The 19332-nt window shown below is 36.5% G+C and overlaps 1 protein-coding gene across 1 annotated transcript in view; it reads left to right on the forward strand.

The window, feature by feature from the left end:
- HEATR5B (HEAT repeat containing 5B) overlaps window positions 1-19332 on the forward strand; it is a gene marked incomplete at its 3' end in the record, with an annotated part of 45901 nt that overhangs the window by 14442 nt on the left and 12127 nt on the right. Inside the window, 11 exon segments of the mRNA XM_010191352.1 lie at window positions 1-100; window positions 1336-1441; window positions 3226-3416; window positions 4934-5093; window positions 7826-8015; window positions 9346-9515; window positions 11917-12061; window positions 12919-13158; window positions 14980-15231; window positions 17576-17757; window positions 18829-18897. The exon segment at window positions 1-100 is cut by the window's left edge and continues 31 nt beyond it. Of these exon segments, the coding sequence (XP_010189654.1) occupies window positions 1-100; window positions 1336-1441; window positions 3226-3416; window positions 4934-5093; window positions 7826-8015; window positions 9346-9515; window positions 11917-12061; window positions 12919-13158; window positions 14980-15231; window positions 17576-17757; window positions 18829-18897 (1805 nt within the window).

Here is a 19332-nt window from a genome sequence, read left to right on the forward strand (position 1 = left end):
GTGAAGCTGTACCTGGTCCCCTTCCTTTAGGAGTATCTGTCATCGATGCATCTGTGGCTCTCTTTGGTGTGGTTTTTCCTCATGTCTCTTACAAACATAGGTCAGTTTACATCAGTGTTCAATTTCAGAATATAAGGCCTTATTCTCTGTGTATTAATATATTTCATGTTGGCTTTTTTCCCTTGAAATAAGAATCTGCTTTGGTATCAATTGTCTTTAAATTCAGAGTTCATTATTTGGTGTTCATTGTGTCTCAGGATTACAGAATATATCTACTCAGTTTAGGAATAAGGTGATTTATTCAATTCTAGCAGTTTTGAAGATGTGTTCAGAGGTGGAAGCTGGATTCTTCTTTCTCTTACTGCATTTAACAGTAGTGATATCTCTGCAACCAAAATTTCCTGCAAAAGTATCCATTGCAATTTACTTCACATCAGCACTGAAAAGACAGCAGAGTCATCCAATGAAATTCATTTGGCTTCCATGAGAAGGATCGTTTGATTTATGCTCAGTAAATGAATTTATTCATGATGAAATAGAGGGAATGGAATTCAGCTTATTTTACTTTGTGTTCACATTACCTTTGCAGAGTTATGAGTTGTCAGAACTAGTTTTGTCATTCAGTTTAGCTAATTCGTCACTGAGCACGGTGAAAGCAGCTCTAAGACACATTTCAAAGTAAAATTATCCTTCAGTGCAATCCTGATGGGAACAGCATTTTTTTCCTAGCAGTCAACCTCATTTTGCAGTAAGTGCAGGATAGACTTGAGTCTAGCTTGCAGTAATTCAACTTGATCTGTATCTATTGTTAACTATGGAGAGATTTGGCTGAGAAACTGCCAAGTAGTTAAGAATACAGATTATTCGTTATATTCATGTTCTTGGTATCTTCTAGGGGGTACTCCTCCTCCTAGTAACACATTCTGGCATGGTTACATGGGGGGATAATGGTGGTTAAATGGGGAATACAATAGGAACAAGAATATGGAGGGTAACACTATTTTAATCCGTAATGGAGAGTCAGCATTTTTCTACTCTTGTCCTCATTGCTTTCTAGTTATACAACCAAATGCATCTGAAAACTCACTTCCTCTTGGTGGTGTTTTCTTCAAAAGGAAGAATAAACACTTGTGAATGAGCTAAAAGAACCAGCAGAAAACCTCCCACATTCATAACAACTCTACCTTTTCTATCTAAATTGAATACTTTCTGCAGCCCCTGAAGCATAAATTCTGTGACTTAAAAGGCCCTTTTGTTGTGTGTTTTTTACCAGCTATGTTTTAGTTTGTATTTTGAAAGACTATCACATAAATTATATCCTTTCCTTTCTTTTAGATTGCAGATGTTGGATCACTTTGCTGAATGTGTCAAGCAGGCTAAAGGTGTTCGCCAGCAAGCTGTGCAGCTTAATATCTTTACTGCTGTTCTTAGTGCCTTGAAGGTAAAACTTTGTAAACTTGTAATGGATGCCAAAGTTCAGCAGTTTAATTAATCAATTTCTATTTGATACTGAAGTCTGTTAAAAGAGCTTTAGATAAGTTACCATTTAAACGTTCAAAAGTTCTCGAATACCAGAATTAAAGTGTTTTCAGATATTAGCCTGAGCTCTTGTCTGCATATATCGGTATGGAGAATATACGAGGCTCATGTAGTCAGCATTCGATAGTATTCACACTTGTCTTTTCTTTTTTCTTTTGTAGTCCTGTAGTTTTATTTGCACCGTACTTAGAGATCTTTTCATATGTACTTCATATGTACTTTTTCATACATACTCAAAAAAACCCCCTCATGTCATAGAGTATCATGCAGACCAGGCTTGTGGAAATAAAAACAAAAATAGATCTGTGTTTTCACTTTGGATATCTTAATTTTTTTCTTCTTAGCACTCCTTAATATTGCGTAGAATTCTAGATGCTTACATCCAGTCCCACTTCAGTTACAGCTCAGTGTTTACTATCTACACTTGGAAATTCAGCTTCATGCTATCAAGTCAGATATCTACACAGCAAGTCACGAATAGTATTCCTGAGAAATACTTGGTTTCAGTGACTTACATTGCCTCAAGGCTTTGTGGAACAGTGTAGTGTAGAGTTTTCCTTCTACTAGTCAAATTTCTTAAAGCATTTCTACTTTTTTCCCTGATGCTCTTTTATGTAGTTCCCAATTCATGTGTCTGTCAGACAACATCTGTCATTGTCATCCTTGTTGATCTTCAGAGCAACTAAGTCCTGTGAACTGAGGAAGCTACCATTATAGAAATGCCAGCCTGTAGTTGGATGAGTTACTTTTTGTCTGACTTTGTCATACAAAAAATGGCTGCTAGTTTAAGCTGATGGTTACTGAGCCTCCATGTCCTTGGTTGATGGGCAAAATACATGGGCAAAACAGCAGCTCTCTTCCTTACTTTGTTCTTCGAAACGTGAACTGTGTTGCTACAAGTTGAATAGTAGATTCTGAGACAGATGCCTGGAATTTCCCATGCCATGCCAAGTGGCCAAAGAATTGCCAAAATTGTAAGAGCTGAAATGAGATTCTCAGAAGAGAAAATGAGAATATGTGCTAGAGCCATCAACTTTTTTCTCTGTAATATATGCAGTGTTTGTACTTTATATGTGTTTAATTATTTTTCCCAAAGTATAAGGCTTCTTGAAAGTTGTAGTGAAAGGTGATGTGCTACTGGTAAAATATGGGAACCATAGAAGCTGCAGAAGCAGTGTTTAGTATTACTGTTCTGTAGAACGTTCATATAACAGCCCATATAAATGTTTTCAGAGATGTGATTATTAAGAAAATAATATTTACACATAACTAAAATTTCTTTAATTTAAATGATTATTGCAGAAACCTAACTGAGCTGTGGTTTTCCTGTCCAACTAAGAGATGTTGCAGTTAGATTTTTAAAGCTTCTCCTTTTTTCTGGGGTATCCTGTGTAAAACTAGCTCAGATTCAGTAGCACTAGCGTGCATCTAGCGTTTGATAAAAAAGACTAGTGTAACAGGTCTTTCTGTATGTGAAATAGGTATTGTTGGCAAACATAAGGCTGAGTATGTTCTTGGATTTTGAGTTTTAAATATTTTCAACTGGTATGTTTTAGGATAAATGACCAGAAACTTAAACAAAAGTGCATAATTTTTAATTTAAGATCTCAAATATAGTAAAGCTGCTGATAGACCTTCTCTTTCTCCAAATTTGGAATGGGTTTTTTTGTATTTTTTTTCATGTAGGGTTTAGCTGAGAATAAAAGCACGTTAGGACCAGAAGAAGTCCGCAAATCTGCTCTGACGCTGGTAATGGGTGCCCTTGATAATCCTAACCCTATTTTGAGATGCGCAGCAGGCGAAGCTCTTGGCAGAATGGCTCAAGTGGTTGGAGAAGCCTCATTCATTGCTCGAATGGCCCAATACAGTTTTGATAAGTAAGTTGGTTTTGATTCAGAAAGAGGAAATAAAAATATAATTTAACGTATTTTGAATGATTCCTCTATTAAATACCATACTGATTATTCTTTTCATGCTTGATTACTATGATTGTGTGGATCTTAACAAATCTTCAAACAAGAGTCTGCTCTTTTTTATTTGTTTCATGTATTTCTTCCAGGAATACAAGCCGAGATGTTAAACTTCTTGGAATCTAAACTGATACCAATTAATAGTTTTTAATAAGTTACCTAAGGTGACTAAACTGCTTCAGGTAGATAAACGCAGCTTACACTGAGTATGTCTGTAATATGAATTGTGTGGCAGTGGTTCTGATTCATCAAAACATCCTCTTTACCTATTGATTTAACTTGTTCACTAGTCCATATATTTTTTTTGCATGTTCTATTTTTATATCAGGTCTTTAGAAAGATGTTTGGTAGATATAACAAGACAACATGTTTCCCAATTTTCAGCCTAAATTTAAGGCATCAGCCAAATGTGAATCTGAATGCATGTGTCTTAAGGCTGCAGCCCATGTTTTTGGCTGGCCAGGCTGCATGAATATATAGCCTCAGTCCAGCTCTCATCTCTGGGTAATTGAGTTTTTCCCATCTTTCATCTTGTGATGAAGTAAATGATCTTTGCTGTCTTCCCTTGAATTGTTATTACTGTGACAATGTCCTTTGTTTGTTAGCTAGGATTCAAGCTATTAATGGTTGCCAGTCTGTTACCACTGTCAATTTTTGTATTTGAGATTTGCATTTACTTTGTTTACTGGTGGCTAAGAACACACTTGCCTTGGATATACCAGGAAAAAAAAATATCTTCCTTTGTTCTAATTAGGATATCTTTTTTTTTCTCCCCTACCACCCAAAAAGTTTTTAATTAGAAAGTTACATGTGTGACGTGCATTCAGAAACAGAAATATCGTGGAAAATATTCAATAAGTCATTGCTTCATACAACTAGGTCATTCAAAATGCTATTCGTTCTGTTTTAGTTTCATTAATAAAACACTATGTAAAAAAAAAGCTTTATTGAAAAAGTCATAGAAGTCAGCTGCAGAAGAAAACAGCTGTACTAAAATGTTACTCAGTTGACATTGCAGTGGAAGATGTAGCTGTGGATTTCTGTCGTTTGCCAATGTGTTGTCATTTTTACATTCTTGATGGATTCCGATTATTAAGTTAATATGCTGTGAAACATTGATAAACACTAGATGGCTTTCCTGTATTCTTTCATTCCAAAACTTTTTATCTAAAATGTGAACTTCTGACCACGAAGAAAGAAAATAACTACTAAAATACCGTTTTTCCACTTGCCTTATATTGTAGTCCAGTCTAATAGCAATGCAGATTTAAGTACATTGTTTTTGCTTTTGTTATTAAGGCCTCTCAAGATCTTGGAAGATGCCTTGCAAAATTTTGTTAGTCATTTGCGCTCTTATGGTATTTGAGGAATTCTTTGTAACAAACAGTGAATTATGTTATTTTTTTTCATTTAAACATTGATAGGTTAAAATCTGCTCGAGATGTTGTATCAAGAACGGGCCATTCTTTGGCTCTGGGCTGTCTCCATCGATATGTTGGAGGAATAGGTTCTGGACAGCATCTGAAAACTAGTGTCAGTATTCTCTTGGCTTTGGCACAGGATGGAACCTCTCCTGAAGTCCAGGTAAAAACAACAATCACCACAAAACTACTTCAAAATTTTCAGGATTAAAATTAAATTACCTTTTCAGATGTTCTTTAATAGATTGTCACATCTCAGCCAAATCATGTCGATGTAGCATATGCCAGGGAGTGTGAAGAAAGTGGAACTTTCCTTATAAACTCTTACAGTGCAGAATCCCAAATGTGTACTGCAGTTAAAATGTAACTTCACTATTCAAGAGGCTGTTGCAAGTGGTCATGTTAATTTAGACTGACAAATCTCTGCTTGTCAGCTGAGCCACAGTCAGAGACAGTCACTGTGAACATATTCCTAACAGACTGTAATTGTAAAGCAAAATACGTTAGTTGTACCTTAGCTGCTTAAAGTTTTTAATAACTGGCTAATGATTAACATGTTATCAGTTTCTGGAGTCTCTGGTGATGAGCAATAGTTTTCTTTGCCAAGTAATTTTCATTTATGTCATATTATGAGCACTGTATGGCAGTACGTCATCTTTTGGGGTTATATTATGACAATAAAAATCTGTTGCAAACTAAACTGCAGTTAGGGGACAGAAGGGTGACTAGTAGGAGCCAAGTCCAAGATTAGGCAAAGGCAAGAGAGGGTTTTCTGTCCGCTATGGACTAGAGACGTGTGTCTCGCAAGAGGACAACTTGACTGCTTGAAGTTACTGGTAGAAAAGGGGACTAAACATGCTGCTGAAAGAGCAATGCCTTTGGAGTTGCTGACTATGTATAAACGGTCTGCAGATTAGAAAGTTTCCTAAGTTGAAAATACTTGAAAATTGAGAGAATATCCTGTGTTTACTCTCCTAGGAGAAACTTGAGGGGTCAGTGTTTTGGTCTGTCATTACTCTCCCTTAAGCACCTGTATGTGGCTGCAGCTCTAAAAAGAAGAGAGTGCTAGATGGATCAGTACATTTGCCTTTACATTAAGAAGTTGAATATTAGAGGGAAAAGTGCTGGGTTTTTTTTTCCTCCAGCAATGAAATCTATCAGAGCACTAGAATAAAATAATTACTTCAGAAGGAAAAAAAAAAAAAAAAGCAGCAGCCTTTTTTGAGTAAAAGCAAGTGTCTTATCTGCAATTACTGTTCTTCAAAGATTGTGGTGTAATTGCATGGTATAACAGGTAGTTTTTTGTCATTCTTTTCACAATTTCCTGCAAGAAAATTATTATCTGGAATAGTGACTGACTATTATGCTTTAGCCCCTGGAAATTGTGTGCCACCCATAAGTAGAGGCGCTTTATATCCACAGATTGAGAAGCTGAAGCCCCCAGTAACTATACAGAATCATACTTCCACCTTGGTTTACATTGTTAACCTGATAGAACATGTGACAGAGTACCTTCTTATTTCTCTTCCTCAGGGAAATAAATAAAAATAATCAAAGTAATCAAGCTTGTCACTTGGGAAAACAAGCCTAGTTTTTTGGAGGTAATGTTTAAAAAATAATAATCTAGAAATACAATTTAAAGTCTCTTTTAAATTTCCTTATTTGAGGTAAGACAAAGTTCAGTTTGTGTATATAGCTTACTTCATGTATAAGTAAGTAATTTTGAGGCATAGAATTGTGTACCATTCATTTGAAAGACAAAATGGTAAGGATTACTGCTCTATAATAAAAATGTGAAGTATAGAGGGTAAGCCTAGGTAGAACTTGCATACCTGCAATTTTCTATTGAGAGCACATCACCAGGTCACTGTGAAAAGCTAAGCTTTTAAACCTCATTGCTCCCTAGATCAGTGTGGATACTTAGAAACTGTATGGGAACATGAGTAATGGAAATCTGCGGGAAATGAAAGGATAGGCTGTGATGTGCTACTATGTGGTTAGGACTGTAGAAGTAGTTACATGATTGCTGGTCTAATGGATTTTGGGTTGCATCAGGGAGGATTAGAAAGGAGCAAGCTTTCCAGCTTACTACTAGGAAGTTAGCTTTGTAACTATAATATTCTTTTAACTTAGTCTTTTCAGTGCAATTGGATGATTTAATGGAAGAAAATTCTGAAATAGGGTAATTTATTAGAATATTATGGAGAGATATCTAATGCTTTCAGGTCTGTCAGGGGAATTGATTTTTTGTGAAATGTCGTTGACCAAAAAGACCATCCCACTTCTTGCTTTGACAATTACAATAAATTATTTTGCTCTTACAGCTGAAATAAGTTGCTCTTTCACCATTTTTTTTTCTCATCCTGTAGTACACTGACTATGAACAGCACTGCTTTCTTTTCGTGCACCCCCTAGTAAAATTAATTAAGAAGTGCATGTGAACCTTTCAATTTGTCAAGAAAATCAGTTGCTACTGAAATGTCAAAGGCACCCCCCAATAAGAACTTGGTCAACTGTCTGTTTCAGGCTCTACATCCAGTTTTACAGAGGAATTATTCTTTCTTTCTCTTCTTTTGTTTTGCTTTTTTTTTAAGTTGGTATGTTGTTTATGTTTGTATTTTTCTTCCTCAAAGTGCTTAACCATTTTTTGTTCAAATTCTTTGTCATCTTCACTTCCATTACCCCAAAAACTGCTGATAGCCAAAAGTATGCTAGAGGTATTTGAAATCCCAGGTGACTGCTTGAGATTTTGAGTCCTTTGAAGCACTTCTAGAGTCAGAGTAGCAAACTAGGCATGTTTAAGCAAGGACATATAGAGCTAAGCTCGGTCTGTGTACAAAATTGTTTAAATTTCCTAAATATATTATTGAAAAATATTCCTTTGTTTTTTTGTAGACCTGGTCTCTTCATTCACTTGCCTTGATAGTAGATTCTAGCGGACCAATGTACCGTGGATATGTGGAGCCAACGCTTTCTCTAGTTCTTACTCTGCTCTTAACTGTTCCACCGTCACATACAGAAGTACATCAGTGCTTAGGCCGATGTCTTGGAGCTATAATAACTACTGTTGGGCCTGAGCTGCAAGGTCAGTGGGAATTTGAAGAGAAAACAAAAAATCTAACCTGTCTATATTATTATAGACCTATATTATCTAAGATAATATATCACAGTCTGAAATGGAGAAAAAACAAATAAAAAATTGTTCATTGTAGTTGCAGGGTGGGGGGGTTGTGTACCTGTTGACTTATGACTGCTTGGGGCTTTTTTGACTGCATTTTGAGATTACAGAAAGAAGTTGCAGTGATATATGGTGTTCTGGGGAGTGGCAAATTTGCATGGTATATAGAAGATGAAAAACACCCTTGCTGTGTATTTTGCCACATATATTTGTGTCTTGCCAATGCAGGATTTTTCCTCTGCTTTTCCAAAACGTGTTGATTTCATTTGTAACTGATGGCAAGAGCTTAAGTTTGACATAACTGATAATGTTGTGAACTATAACTGATTTCCACTCATTCTTGATATTCTTAGATCGCTATAAGATCGCTTAGATCTTGTCATGCCAAAAAACTCTGTATCTGAAATTCTGTGTTTCAGATGGGAAAATCATAAATTTGTAACTTTATCTAACTGGGATTTTTAGTAGTATTTATAAGATTATCTTTGATGCTGTGCCAGAGTGCCAACCACAACTGAAATTTAAACTCTTAATTAACTGGATTTAAATTTCTAGTTATGACAAATTTATGTATAGTTTAATTGAATTTGTGTATCTGTTTGCCCTGTGTTAACCTTTTAATTTCAAATGTCATTAACTTTTTAAATAAACAATAACTTATGTAGAATGTCTTCTGTAAGTTGCATTTTCTGTAATTAAAGATTTTTTTATAAACCTGATTCAGGTTAATTGTTAAAATACAGAATGGGATTATTTCCAAATTAAATACTATTCTTTTGAATGCTTGTCCTATTACAGCAGTGCAGCTCATCTAATGGAGCTAACTAAAATCACCTGTGTCTGCTAGCTTAAGTGTTATCTGATATTTTAGGAAATGGTTCATGAAATGTTGCCCATGTGTATAGAATGAAAGAGACTTTCAAAATTGAAATTCAGATTGTTTTACTGTTTTCATGCCCTGGAAAGATAGTCTCAAAATATTTTTGACTGAAGTTCATTGATCCAAAATTTCATTTTGTCTGGACATTGTTTAACTGAGCTAAAAGAGAGATACTGAAACACACTGTAGTGTTTCTTTGAAGTTGTCTTGCTACTAATTTGCAGTCGGAATTCTGAAAAGTTACATGTTAATACGTGAACTTTGAGGCATTAAAGATTCTTGTTTCTCAAAGGTTTAAAAACTAAAGTTGTCATACAAAAATTTTGCTGTGTTAAGGATTTCTTACTACGTCATTAGGTAACGGAGCTACAATTTCAACGATCCGTTCTTCCTGTTTGGTGGGATGTGCAATCACACAGGACCATTCAGACTCTCTTGTTCAGGCAGCTGCCATATCCTGCCTTCAGCAGCTCCATATGTTTGCTCCACGGCACGTCAACCTGTCCAGTCTGGTTCCCAGTCTTTGTGTGAGTACCAAATGCATCTCTCCTGTTCCTCAAAGTTTTATGTATGTGCTTAGCAGAGAACAGGAGAAGCACTTAGCAAGATGTCAAGGATACCCATATGTAATAAGCAAGTCATGTTTGCAAAAACACTAGAATGCCATAAAGGGATGTCTGTCCCCAAGTCAGTTCCCCAGCCAGAGCTTTTAAAAATGCTGCCCAAATTTGAGTCATAGGGTCTGATTCTCTTTCACTCTAGATAGCACAAGATAGCAAGCATTTATATATAATATGGCGTGAATAAAAAGATGCTGAAATGCTCTGTTTCCTCCAACTGATTGCACATAGAGAGGGAAATTAGTGAGTTGGGGAAAGGCAGGAAATTTTGGATTTATTTTACCATTGTCAGCATAGTAGATGCTGACATTCAGATTCTTGTGCCGCTGTTGTTAGCATTGCTTTCTTTCTCTGTTAGTGTTTTGTCAGCAAGTCCTGGCTTAAGCTTGGAAGTGAGGCAGAGGCTGGAACCCAAAACATACTAAATATGACTAAGAGGAAAGATGTTGTGTGTAGGTGTGCATTTTGGTGTGGGGTTTTTTTATATATTATTGTCTTCAAAATTATTTTTTAGTGGGTTCACCAGTCCAATACTGAAAAACTTGAAAAGCTTCTCCCTAATACTTGTTGGATGTTTTGCAAAGCTCTTTGTATAATTCTTTGTGGACCTGGTGGTTCTGTGTTACCTGGAGAAGTGTGATCCTACTGAAGTTAACATTGAACCTTTTTTGTGATCTGTCATCCAGACTTTCCTTCGGGCACCCTCTTGTTGTGGTGTAAAGCATGTAAACATGCTTTCCCCTGTTTCCCTCTGGAGCACTCTTGGAAGTGCAGTGTCTTTCCAGAATGCGTCACTTGTCCTTTCACAAAATTTTGCTTGAAAGGGAAATGTACCCAAAAGTAGGTAGGCCTTTTTGTATGAATACTATGAACAGTAAGACAAATAATATCTGTAGCCATTTACTCTGTAAGTACCAGTGGGTAATATTACAGGCACTGAAATTCATACAGTAGTGACTAGTGCTGTTCCGAAAACTTTTCCCAAGGTTTTCTGCTGTCTCTTTCCTATTCCTTTATGATCCTCTGCTAAAAAAAAAACAACAACAACAAAAAAACAACAAAAAAACAACCCACAAAAAACCAAGAAAGCTGTTTTCCTTGTCTTTTCTCTTATTCCTCACTTTGAATTCATACTTAGTCTGGTAAGTTTTCCTCTGAATTGTCTTGTGCGTTTCTTTATGCTTCAAATACACAGATATGTAGATAAGGTCTACCTTGCCTGCCCTATTAGTAAACTCTTTGTTGCTTTCTAACTCACTTTTGAATGGAATTAATGCCAGGTATCAAATTAAACCACACAGTTCCACAGTCTAGTTTCATTTCTTCTTCCTGCATTGGCTTCATAACCACTAGCTGTTTGTTTTGTAACAAAAAATGGGCAATACTCTTTCCATTAATTAAATCTCACATTTAGTCCATTAAAACAACCTCAGTGTGATATTTAGAGGTTCTTCAAAGTCTGCTTGTTTTTGCAGGACTAAAATGTTGTATATTCATATGTGGAATAAAGATGTACTGTTAAAATACTTTATAAACTGTACAGCTCTTTCATTTAGGAGTGCAATTTCCATCCACATAATAACCTAACACCGAGAAAGCAAATGTGCATTTGGTTTATTAAAAACAAATTCCCCAGAGTAAATAAAGAATCAGAGTTTCTTAAGGAGCACTCTTCATCTCTTCCACTGTGGAAAAACATACAGTTCTGTGTGTAACTACTTCCTTTCAGGAAAATAGGGGCCATGCACAATTCTTCTATAAGAAAAATATTTGCTTGTACTTGAGGTGATTCAAAAGCAATTAGAAGCCACTCTTGGTTAGCAAAGAAATCTGAAGCTCTCTTATTGAGAGGCACTTAGAAAAACCTTATGCTATAAATTCTGGCACAAGATTGATAATAGAAGTTTTTATGATAGCTGTGGTACACCTGGTGATGACTTTTTTTGTTTAAAAGAATGTGATTTATGGCTATAGCAGAAAATGAGGTTCAGTAGTACTTGAAGAGTGTAACAGGTTGGAAAGTATAATTAGTCTAAATCACACTGGCACAGTAGTTCCAATATTTAAGCTCTTATCTCTTTAAGCAGATAACAGCTGTCAGTTCTGTATATGTCAGCTTTATTTTCATATTCGTACAGTACAAAGAGTGCTTGCTTCTGAACTTCAAAATCTTGTAAAGAGCTTGGTACCCAGCAGCTCACACATGAGCACATAACTGAAAAGCAGAATGCTGTTAGTCCTTAGCAGCACTGATTTATTGATATAGTGGTACAGCAGGTCACTTGTCTGTAATGGTTCTGATTTTTAGGTTCATTTGTGCAGCTCACACTTGCTGCTTCGCCGGGCTGCAGTTGCATGTTTACGACAGCTTGCACAGAGGGAAGCAGCAGAAGTATGTGAATATGCCATGAGTTTAGCAAAAAATGCTGGAGACAAAGAAAACAGTGGCATCAGTAAGTATTCCTTTCTTGTGGCCTTTCTGTAACATTTGGGTGCACATATGTTTGTGTATGTATGGTTTACCTTCAGAGAGGGAAAATAAAAACCCCAGCAACCTCCCCCAACAACAGAACAAAGACCTAAACCCATCCCTTCCAGCTACAATAAATTCTGGCCATACCCCTGCTTGTCTCTTGAATTTCACATATAATTTAACTTTTTGTGAAGTTCAGACTTCTCTGCCCAATTAAGACTGGCAATCAAATGGGGAATGCAGTGTATTTACACTGGAAACATTTTTTACAGTTTTTCTGTTATTTTAGGTCTTGCTTTTTTGAAATTTGATGCAATTCTATGCTGTTTGACTGAGGGTACCTAGTTGTGCTCTATTTTGTTAGCAGCATGTCTGTGAGGCTTGTGGACTTTGCTGGCTGGTTCAATTCTTACGTGTATCATTTTATTCTAAAAATAGGAGGCTCAACGCTGTTGATCAGCACAGTCTTCATACTAACACAGAATTGTGTGCTTACTGTTATTTAATAAGTGAAGTCTGTCTCTGGAAAGATTCTTTACAGTCAAATACTGTTACAGGTTTACACAAATTCATGGGGCATGTGCGTTTTTTGGTTTTGGTTGGGTTTTTTTTCAGTAATAGTAGGATGTGTTATTTGCCTTCAGGAAATAAATTAAATTAATCGCTGTATTTAAATCTTCATAGTGTTAACTCAGAAGAAATTCAGTAACATCTTGTTTTATCATTATCAGAACTATACATACACACTAATACATAATATCCAATTCTAGTCTGTTATTCTAAATTTTAAAATTGAGTTACTGCATTCAGAAAAGATCTCTCATTATCCTTTTGCAGATACTAATCCTTTTGCACCAGGAGCTGGTTCTCGACGAGATGCTCATTCCCGGCATCAGGGAGTTAATATAACGGAGACAGGCCTTGAAGGTGTCCTTTTTGGAATGTTGGATCGGGAGACTGATCGGAAGTTGTGCTCAGATATCCACGATACTCTGGGACACATGCTTTCATCGCTGGCAGTAGAAAACCTTTCTCACTGGCTAATGCTTTGTAAGGATGTCCTTGCAGCTTCCAGTGGTGAGTGTTCTGTAGTGTTCGCATAAATGACAGCGTGCCCTTGGTATTAGCATCTTCTGGCAATATTTGTTTGGAGCTTGTCTTTTATCCTAGTTAAGACATAACTTATATCATATAAAGAACATTGCTTATAGTGCATTAGAACTTCCTTAGAAAGAAGAAATCAATGTTATGTTAAGTTTCAGAGCATTGCTTTGAAGATTAAAAAGTTAGCTGCCTTAAAGTAGGATTTCCAGCAGAGAAGCAGTGTGATTAATTATTACTGTGACATTTCAGTATCTTAGTGAAAGCAGACCAATTCTTTTTAGCCTTTATACATCAGGACCATTGCAGAAGGAAGAGTGCCGTAAACACTCTGAGCTTGCTTTTATGAGGTTTTGTGAGTTACTGATGTGATGACGGGTTACCATGGTGATGAAACTTTTGCTTATTGTTCAGCTTTGCGGACTTGTTTGCACAGATCTTGTCCTTTGAGACCTTATTCCTGTTTTTTCAGCTTGTAGGATGGTTGTGACGCAGATTCTGCTTGTTTCCCTTGCATTTATACTTGTTTATTGGCATACTATGTGTTCATCCTGAAGCTCTTCCTAAATGCTGCCAGCTTGACATTTACTGATGAGTAATGCTACCAGTGATTTCTTAATGCAATGTAGTTATCACATACCGGCCTAGTGAGAGAGACTTGGTTTTCCTGAATTTGAAGTTGGCATGTCTTTTTCTTATTTCATGTGGGACAGGTTTTAAAGGTTTTAACATGATTGTCCAATCTTTTGTTTGTTTCTTAGTAGGTGAAATAGTCTCTAAGAGAACCATACTTAAATAAATTTCTACCAGTTATACTTCAAAATGAAGTTGCTGGCTTATTAAACTCCTTTGATCCAATTAGCTGACATATGATTTGTTTTTTAAGCAGAGATTTATAAGTCAGCCACATAAGGTCCTTGATGCGTTCTCACAACATTCTTGTAGTGAATTGGCTTCATCCATGTTTGACTTGCCATAGCTTCTTTCTCTCTTTAGCTTGGCTCTCTTGGCTCTTCAGCTGCTTAAGTTTAAACTTCTTAAGAAGCATGCCTTGGTTGAGGTGGTTACCCTTGCAATAATTTCTTATCGTTCTCCTCTAATTATTGCCAGAGTAATTTTTGTCAGTATCTTGGCATTTTGCTAATTTAGACCTTGTCACTGAGATTTTTTGTTCTCTTTTCTGAATAGTAGAAGTGTATATAGATGTTTTGCTTTTTTGTCGCTGTTTGGATTTAGTTTTTTTAATGTGATCCTTGAAGTAATTTTATTTTCTGAAATTAAGTTCCACAGCAATACTTACAGAAAATAAGATTTTTGAATGCTAAGCACATTTGTGGGTGCCATAAACTGCCTGCTTGGCTGTAGATCTGTCCCATGGCATGGAACTTTGTAGTTCTGTTTCAGTTTAACGTGCCCTCTAGCTTTTACTTGAAACAGGAACAGAATAGTTCAAAGCCAAGCTGATCTTTAGTTCTGGGCCTGGTAATCTCCTTACCCTGTTTATTGGCAATTGAATAGGTTAATTTTTAATGTTGAGAAGTTTAAATATGAGATTCAGCTATAGTTGGTATCTGTTACTGGAATCTAAGCTAAATAAAGGGTAGTATAGTAGCCCAGATTAGAGGTGAAAACCATTCCTTTTACTGATATTCCTGTGCCATTTTCCATTTTTCACATGTTTCAACAGAAGAATTAGTCTCAATCTTGAGTGTAAGGAGAGGCTTGAGTATGTCCTTCTCTGTCTTCTGCGGATTGTAACAGTGGGATTTTTTTTTTCCTAATTGTTCTCTGTTGTAGACATGAGCACTGCTGCTCCCTTAGGAGGAGGGAAGGATGAGGAATCGGAGAAGAAGGATGAGATGGACGATGATACAATGTTTACCACTTTGGGTGAAGAGGATAAATCCAAGCCTTCAGTAGCACCTCGTTGGGCAACTCGTGTGTTTGCCGCAGACTGTCTGTGCCGAGTTATCATGCTGTGTGAGAATGCGAACAAAGCACACTTTGATCTGGCACTGGCTCGTTCAGCCAGACTTAAAAACCCAAAAAGTAATTACAGAACGTCCACGTTTTGGTTTGGTTTTCATTTTTAATTTTTAATTTTTTATTTTTTTAATTTTTGGCACCTCTTTACAGCTTAGGATTATACAACCAAGAAAAAAATATAAGCAGTTATCCTTTCATTTAAGTGGTTCAGAAAAAAGAAGATTGCCAGCAAAAGTCAGTAAAACTCTAGTTGTATAACCACTGTAGTTACCATACTGTGAACACAAAGAATGAGGCTTTCTGGAAGATACAAATTCTGACAGACTGATCTGTTTGGACAAATACCCTTAGATTTGCAAATCTTTTCTCCAGTCTGAAATAGAAGCAGTAAACTTCTAGCTTGGGGTGAACTGGGAACAGTTTCTGAGTTTAATGTAATGACAGCAAAGAATTATACTTCAGATATTATTTTAGCATCTCCAGGCTGAAGGGATGCTAGGAAAGGACACTGAACTGCTGGAGTGTGTGCAGAGGAGGGCCACAAAGATGATCAAAGGGCTGGAGCACCTCTCCTATGAAGATAGGCTGAGAGAGTTGGGGTTGTTCAGCCTGAAGAAGAGAAGGCTCCAGGGGAACCTTATAGTGACCTTCCAATACCTGAAAGGTGCCTAAAAGAAGTCTGGGGAAGAGCTGTTCACTAGGGCATGTAGCAGTAGGACAAGGGGTAATGGTTTTAAACTAGAGAAGTGTAGGTTTCAGTTGGATATTAGGAAAAAGTTTTTCAACATGAAGGTGGTAGATCACTGGAACAGGTTGCCCAGAGAAGTGGTGGAGGCCTCATCCCTGGAGATAGTCAAGGTCAGGCTTGATGGGGCTCTGAGCAACCTGATCTAGTAACATTGTCCCTGCTTCCTGCAGGGGGGGGGTTTGACTAGATGATCTTTAAAGGTCCCTTCCAACCCAATACATTCTATGCTTCTATGAAAGAAAATGTAGATAAGGCCAGGTAATTATTGCTGTGGCAATGGTTGAAGAGAGAGGGGTTGTGGGATGAAGTTACAAGGAGACATGTTCCCAGCTGTTTTATAAAATCCATTATTTTTGAAGATAAGTTTATGAGTTAGAGGATCAAAACTGAGAGATCAGAGATGATATAGTTGTTTTGTGAAGAAACATTTTTCTAACAGATAGTGGGAAGTGTCTTTCCTTGAATTGTTCATGCGTATTGGTTCTGGGGCGCACTGAATGTTTACTTTCACCCATGTAGCGCTCATGAGGACTTGGTGTATGTAGTATGAATATCATGAGCATCCTAGAATGCATGGGATTGAGGGACTTTAGTGTGTTTGTTGTTGAGGGTGTCTGCTGTGGTACGGAGATTTATTGAGTCTTTGCTTGTGCTGCTTTGATGCAGTCTGACTCCAGCTCTGTGCCTTGGTTTTGTGAAAATCTTGTTTCTGACTTGATTTGAGCTGAGGTCACTGAAGACTTAAGAGGGAGGAGTTTTGGGAAAGTTTTTTTTGAGGTGGCATTGTATTAATAGAGATCATGAAATAACTGCTGCTTATAGGATCTTGCAGAGGATTGCATATAATAATCCTGAGAATGTATTTAAAGTGAACTCGATGTATTTGGTATCATAAAAAGAAAATCTCAGCAAACTTCAAACCTCCCTCCCCTCAGCCCCAACCTCAACTTCCAGAATATTTAAATTTTACTAACATCTGTGATGGTCTGAAAAGTAAGTGCAGACTTTACTACTTTGTAGTTTTTAAGTGATCTCCAGTCTTTCTTTACTGATATGTTTCTGAAAAGTTTCAGCTACAAAATGAACTTTTCTTATTTACCTTCAGTCTTGAAAATATGTAGAGTTATGTACTGGTCTTTCTGCATGTTGTCTGCTGCTTACTTACAGCCTTGGATGTAGCTTTTGGGAGCAGAACTAGAGGCACATACTCAGCTTTTAGGTGTTTAAACTTGACGAGGTTTTCCTTTATCAGCAGAGGTCACTATAAGCATAGGACTCGAACAGGAATTGCCTTGACTTTTTATGGGGTTGGGGAGATCACTAGAATTAGCTTTACTAAATGTTCTAATATTTTCTGAGTTACTCAGCCACATTTATGTACTCTATTGAATGCAACTTTTGTATATCCTGTATTTCACTTTGTTTCAAATTTATGATTAAATTATTAAGTCTTGGAAATAGAAGCCTTTGTATCACTTTAAGGGAGGAGAAAACCAGGAAGAAAAATAGGTTACATTCTTTTCTGCCTTCTTCCATATCCTAAATGTGGATCTTTGAAAAAGAATAGGAAAAAATTTGTCAATGAGGAAAATGTTACAAATATCTGTCATGTTAGCTATCTTTTAAGTTACTAAATAGTTCTTTCTGTTTTGTTCCAAGATGACTTCTTAGTACTCCATCTCTCTGACCTTATTCGAATGGCATTCATGGCTGCGACTGATCACAGCAACCAGTTACGAATGGCGGGTCTTCAAGCTCTTGAAGACATTATCAAGAAATTTGCATCGGTTCCTGAGCCAGAGTTTCCAGGCCATGTGATACTGGAGCAGTATCAGGCTAATGTGAGACCTCCTTTATAAGTTCAGGAAATTGTATATTTATGCCAATATGCCACTATTAGTTTTGAGAACATTTTGTAACTTCAAACGACCTGTAAAGAGATTTTTGTCTGAAAATGTACTGAAGAGAGTTTTGTTTACCTCTTCAGAAGTTATTTTTGTAACTCTTCCTATTTATTGTAATTTAGTAGCTGACAATATTTAAAAATTCAGTAGCTATTGATTCTTGAAAGCCAAATGTTATAAGTTACATTTAATTTTTGGCAAGAGTGGCATTTGATTTGTAGAATTAGGAATTGGAAAATAACGCTGATTTAGTTCTAGATTGAATCTAATAAATCTGTTTTCTTGGGAATTAATGAATATACTTCTGTTTAAATGAAAACTACAAAAGTATAGGAATGGGAAGTGGGCAGCTGAAGATTTATCTTAGAGTATTATTGCTTTATTTTGTTGCATAGCTTAACTCGTTCACCTCTTTTGTCTTCACTGTGTCTTCAAGATCTTTGCAAATACTTTTTAAAGGCAGGCTTTCACGCTTTTCACTTCCTGCCTTTTCCTTCCTTCTGCAGTGCTGTAACCATTGCTTCTGTCTCTGACTTGGTTCCTTTTGTTTCTGAGAAATGCTGCCTTATAACAACTTCCTAAAAGGCTTGTTTTTGTCAATATTTGTCATTTTGGGAACTTGATGCAAATCCAACCATAAACATTTGATTTCACATCGTTACTCCTTAGGACATCAAAAAGTCAGTGGCTTGTTGAGCCTTAGCATAAATTGGACCTGCAATGCTTTCACGATTGAAAGGATACTCATTAACAGAAGAAAGATAATACCACGTATTTGACAAAGGTAGTTGAGGCTTAAAAAGGCAATAGGCAAGCAGGAAAAATACCAGTTTAGGACTTTTTTGTTGTTGTTGCAAATGTCTGCTAGACAATAAGGATAAGTTAGAATGTAACTATAATGCCAGAATTGGCAGTCTTGTTTTGTACGTGTGCTTGAGCCTTAACACAAGATGAAAAATGTTGTGTCACTATTTTAGTTGGATTTTTAATTTTTCTTTCTATTGACAGGTTGGAGCTGCTCTGAGGCCAGCTTTTTCCCAAGATACACCATCTGATATAACAGCAAAGGCCTGCCAGGTACAGAGAAAATTGTTCAGACAGTATAAGCCAAACTGATTTTTCCTCTTTTTGGAAGAAAGATGTAGAAGTGAAGTAGTAGCAAATGGATGGAAAATTCTGTAAACCTAAGCGGTGATGTTTTTTCTTTATTCTTCTGGTGATATCTTTTTGTTCCTCAGAAGTGCAAAAGTCCTTTTTGGGAGTGACATCAGAAAATATTTCATCTTTCTGAAACTAACTGTCTCCATGACAGTTCTGCATTTGTTCCTAAAAGGGGAGGGGAAAAAACAAAACAAACAAACAAAAAAAACCCCTTGCTTAATGAGACCAGTAGTAATGTATTTTTGAGATGCTTTTTAGTCTAATCAAATGCTGTTTACTGATAATTTACCCTTAAACACTAAACTTCCATTTAAATTTATACAGTTTTATATTTTCGAAAATGAACATTCT

This window comes from Mesitornis unicolor, unplaced genomic scaffold (assembly GCF_000695765.1).
Source record: "Mesitornis unicolor isolate BGI_N332 unplaced genomic scaffold, ASM69576v1 scaffold33660, whole genome shotgun sequence".
Taxonomy (NCBI): Eukaryota; Metazoa; Chordata; class Aves; order Mesitornithiformes; family Mesitornithidae; genus Mesitornis; species Mesitornis unicolor.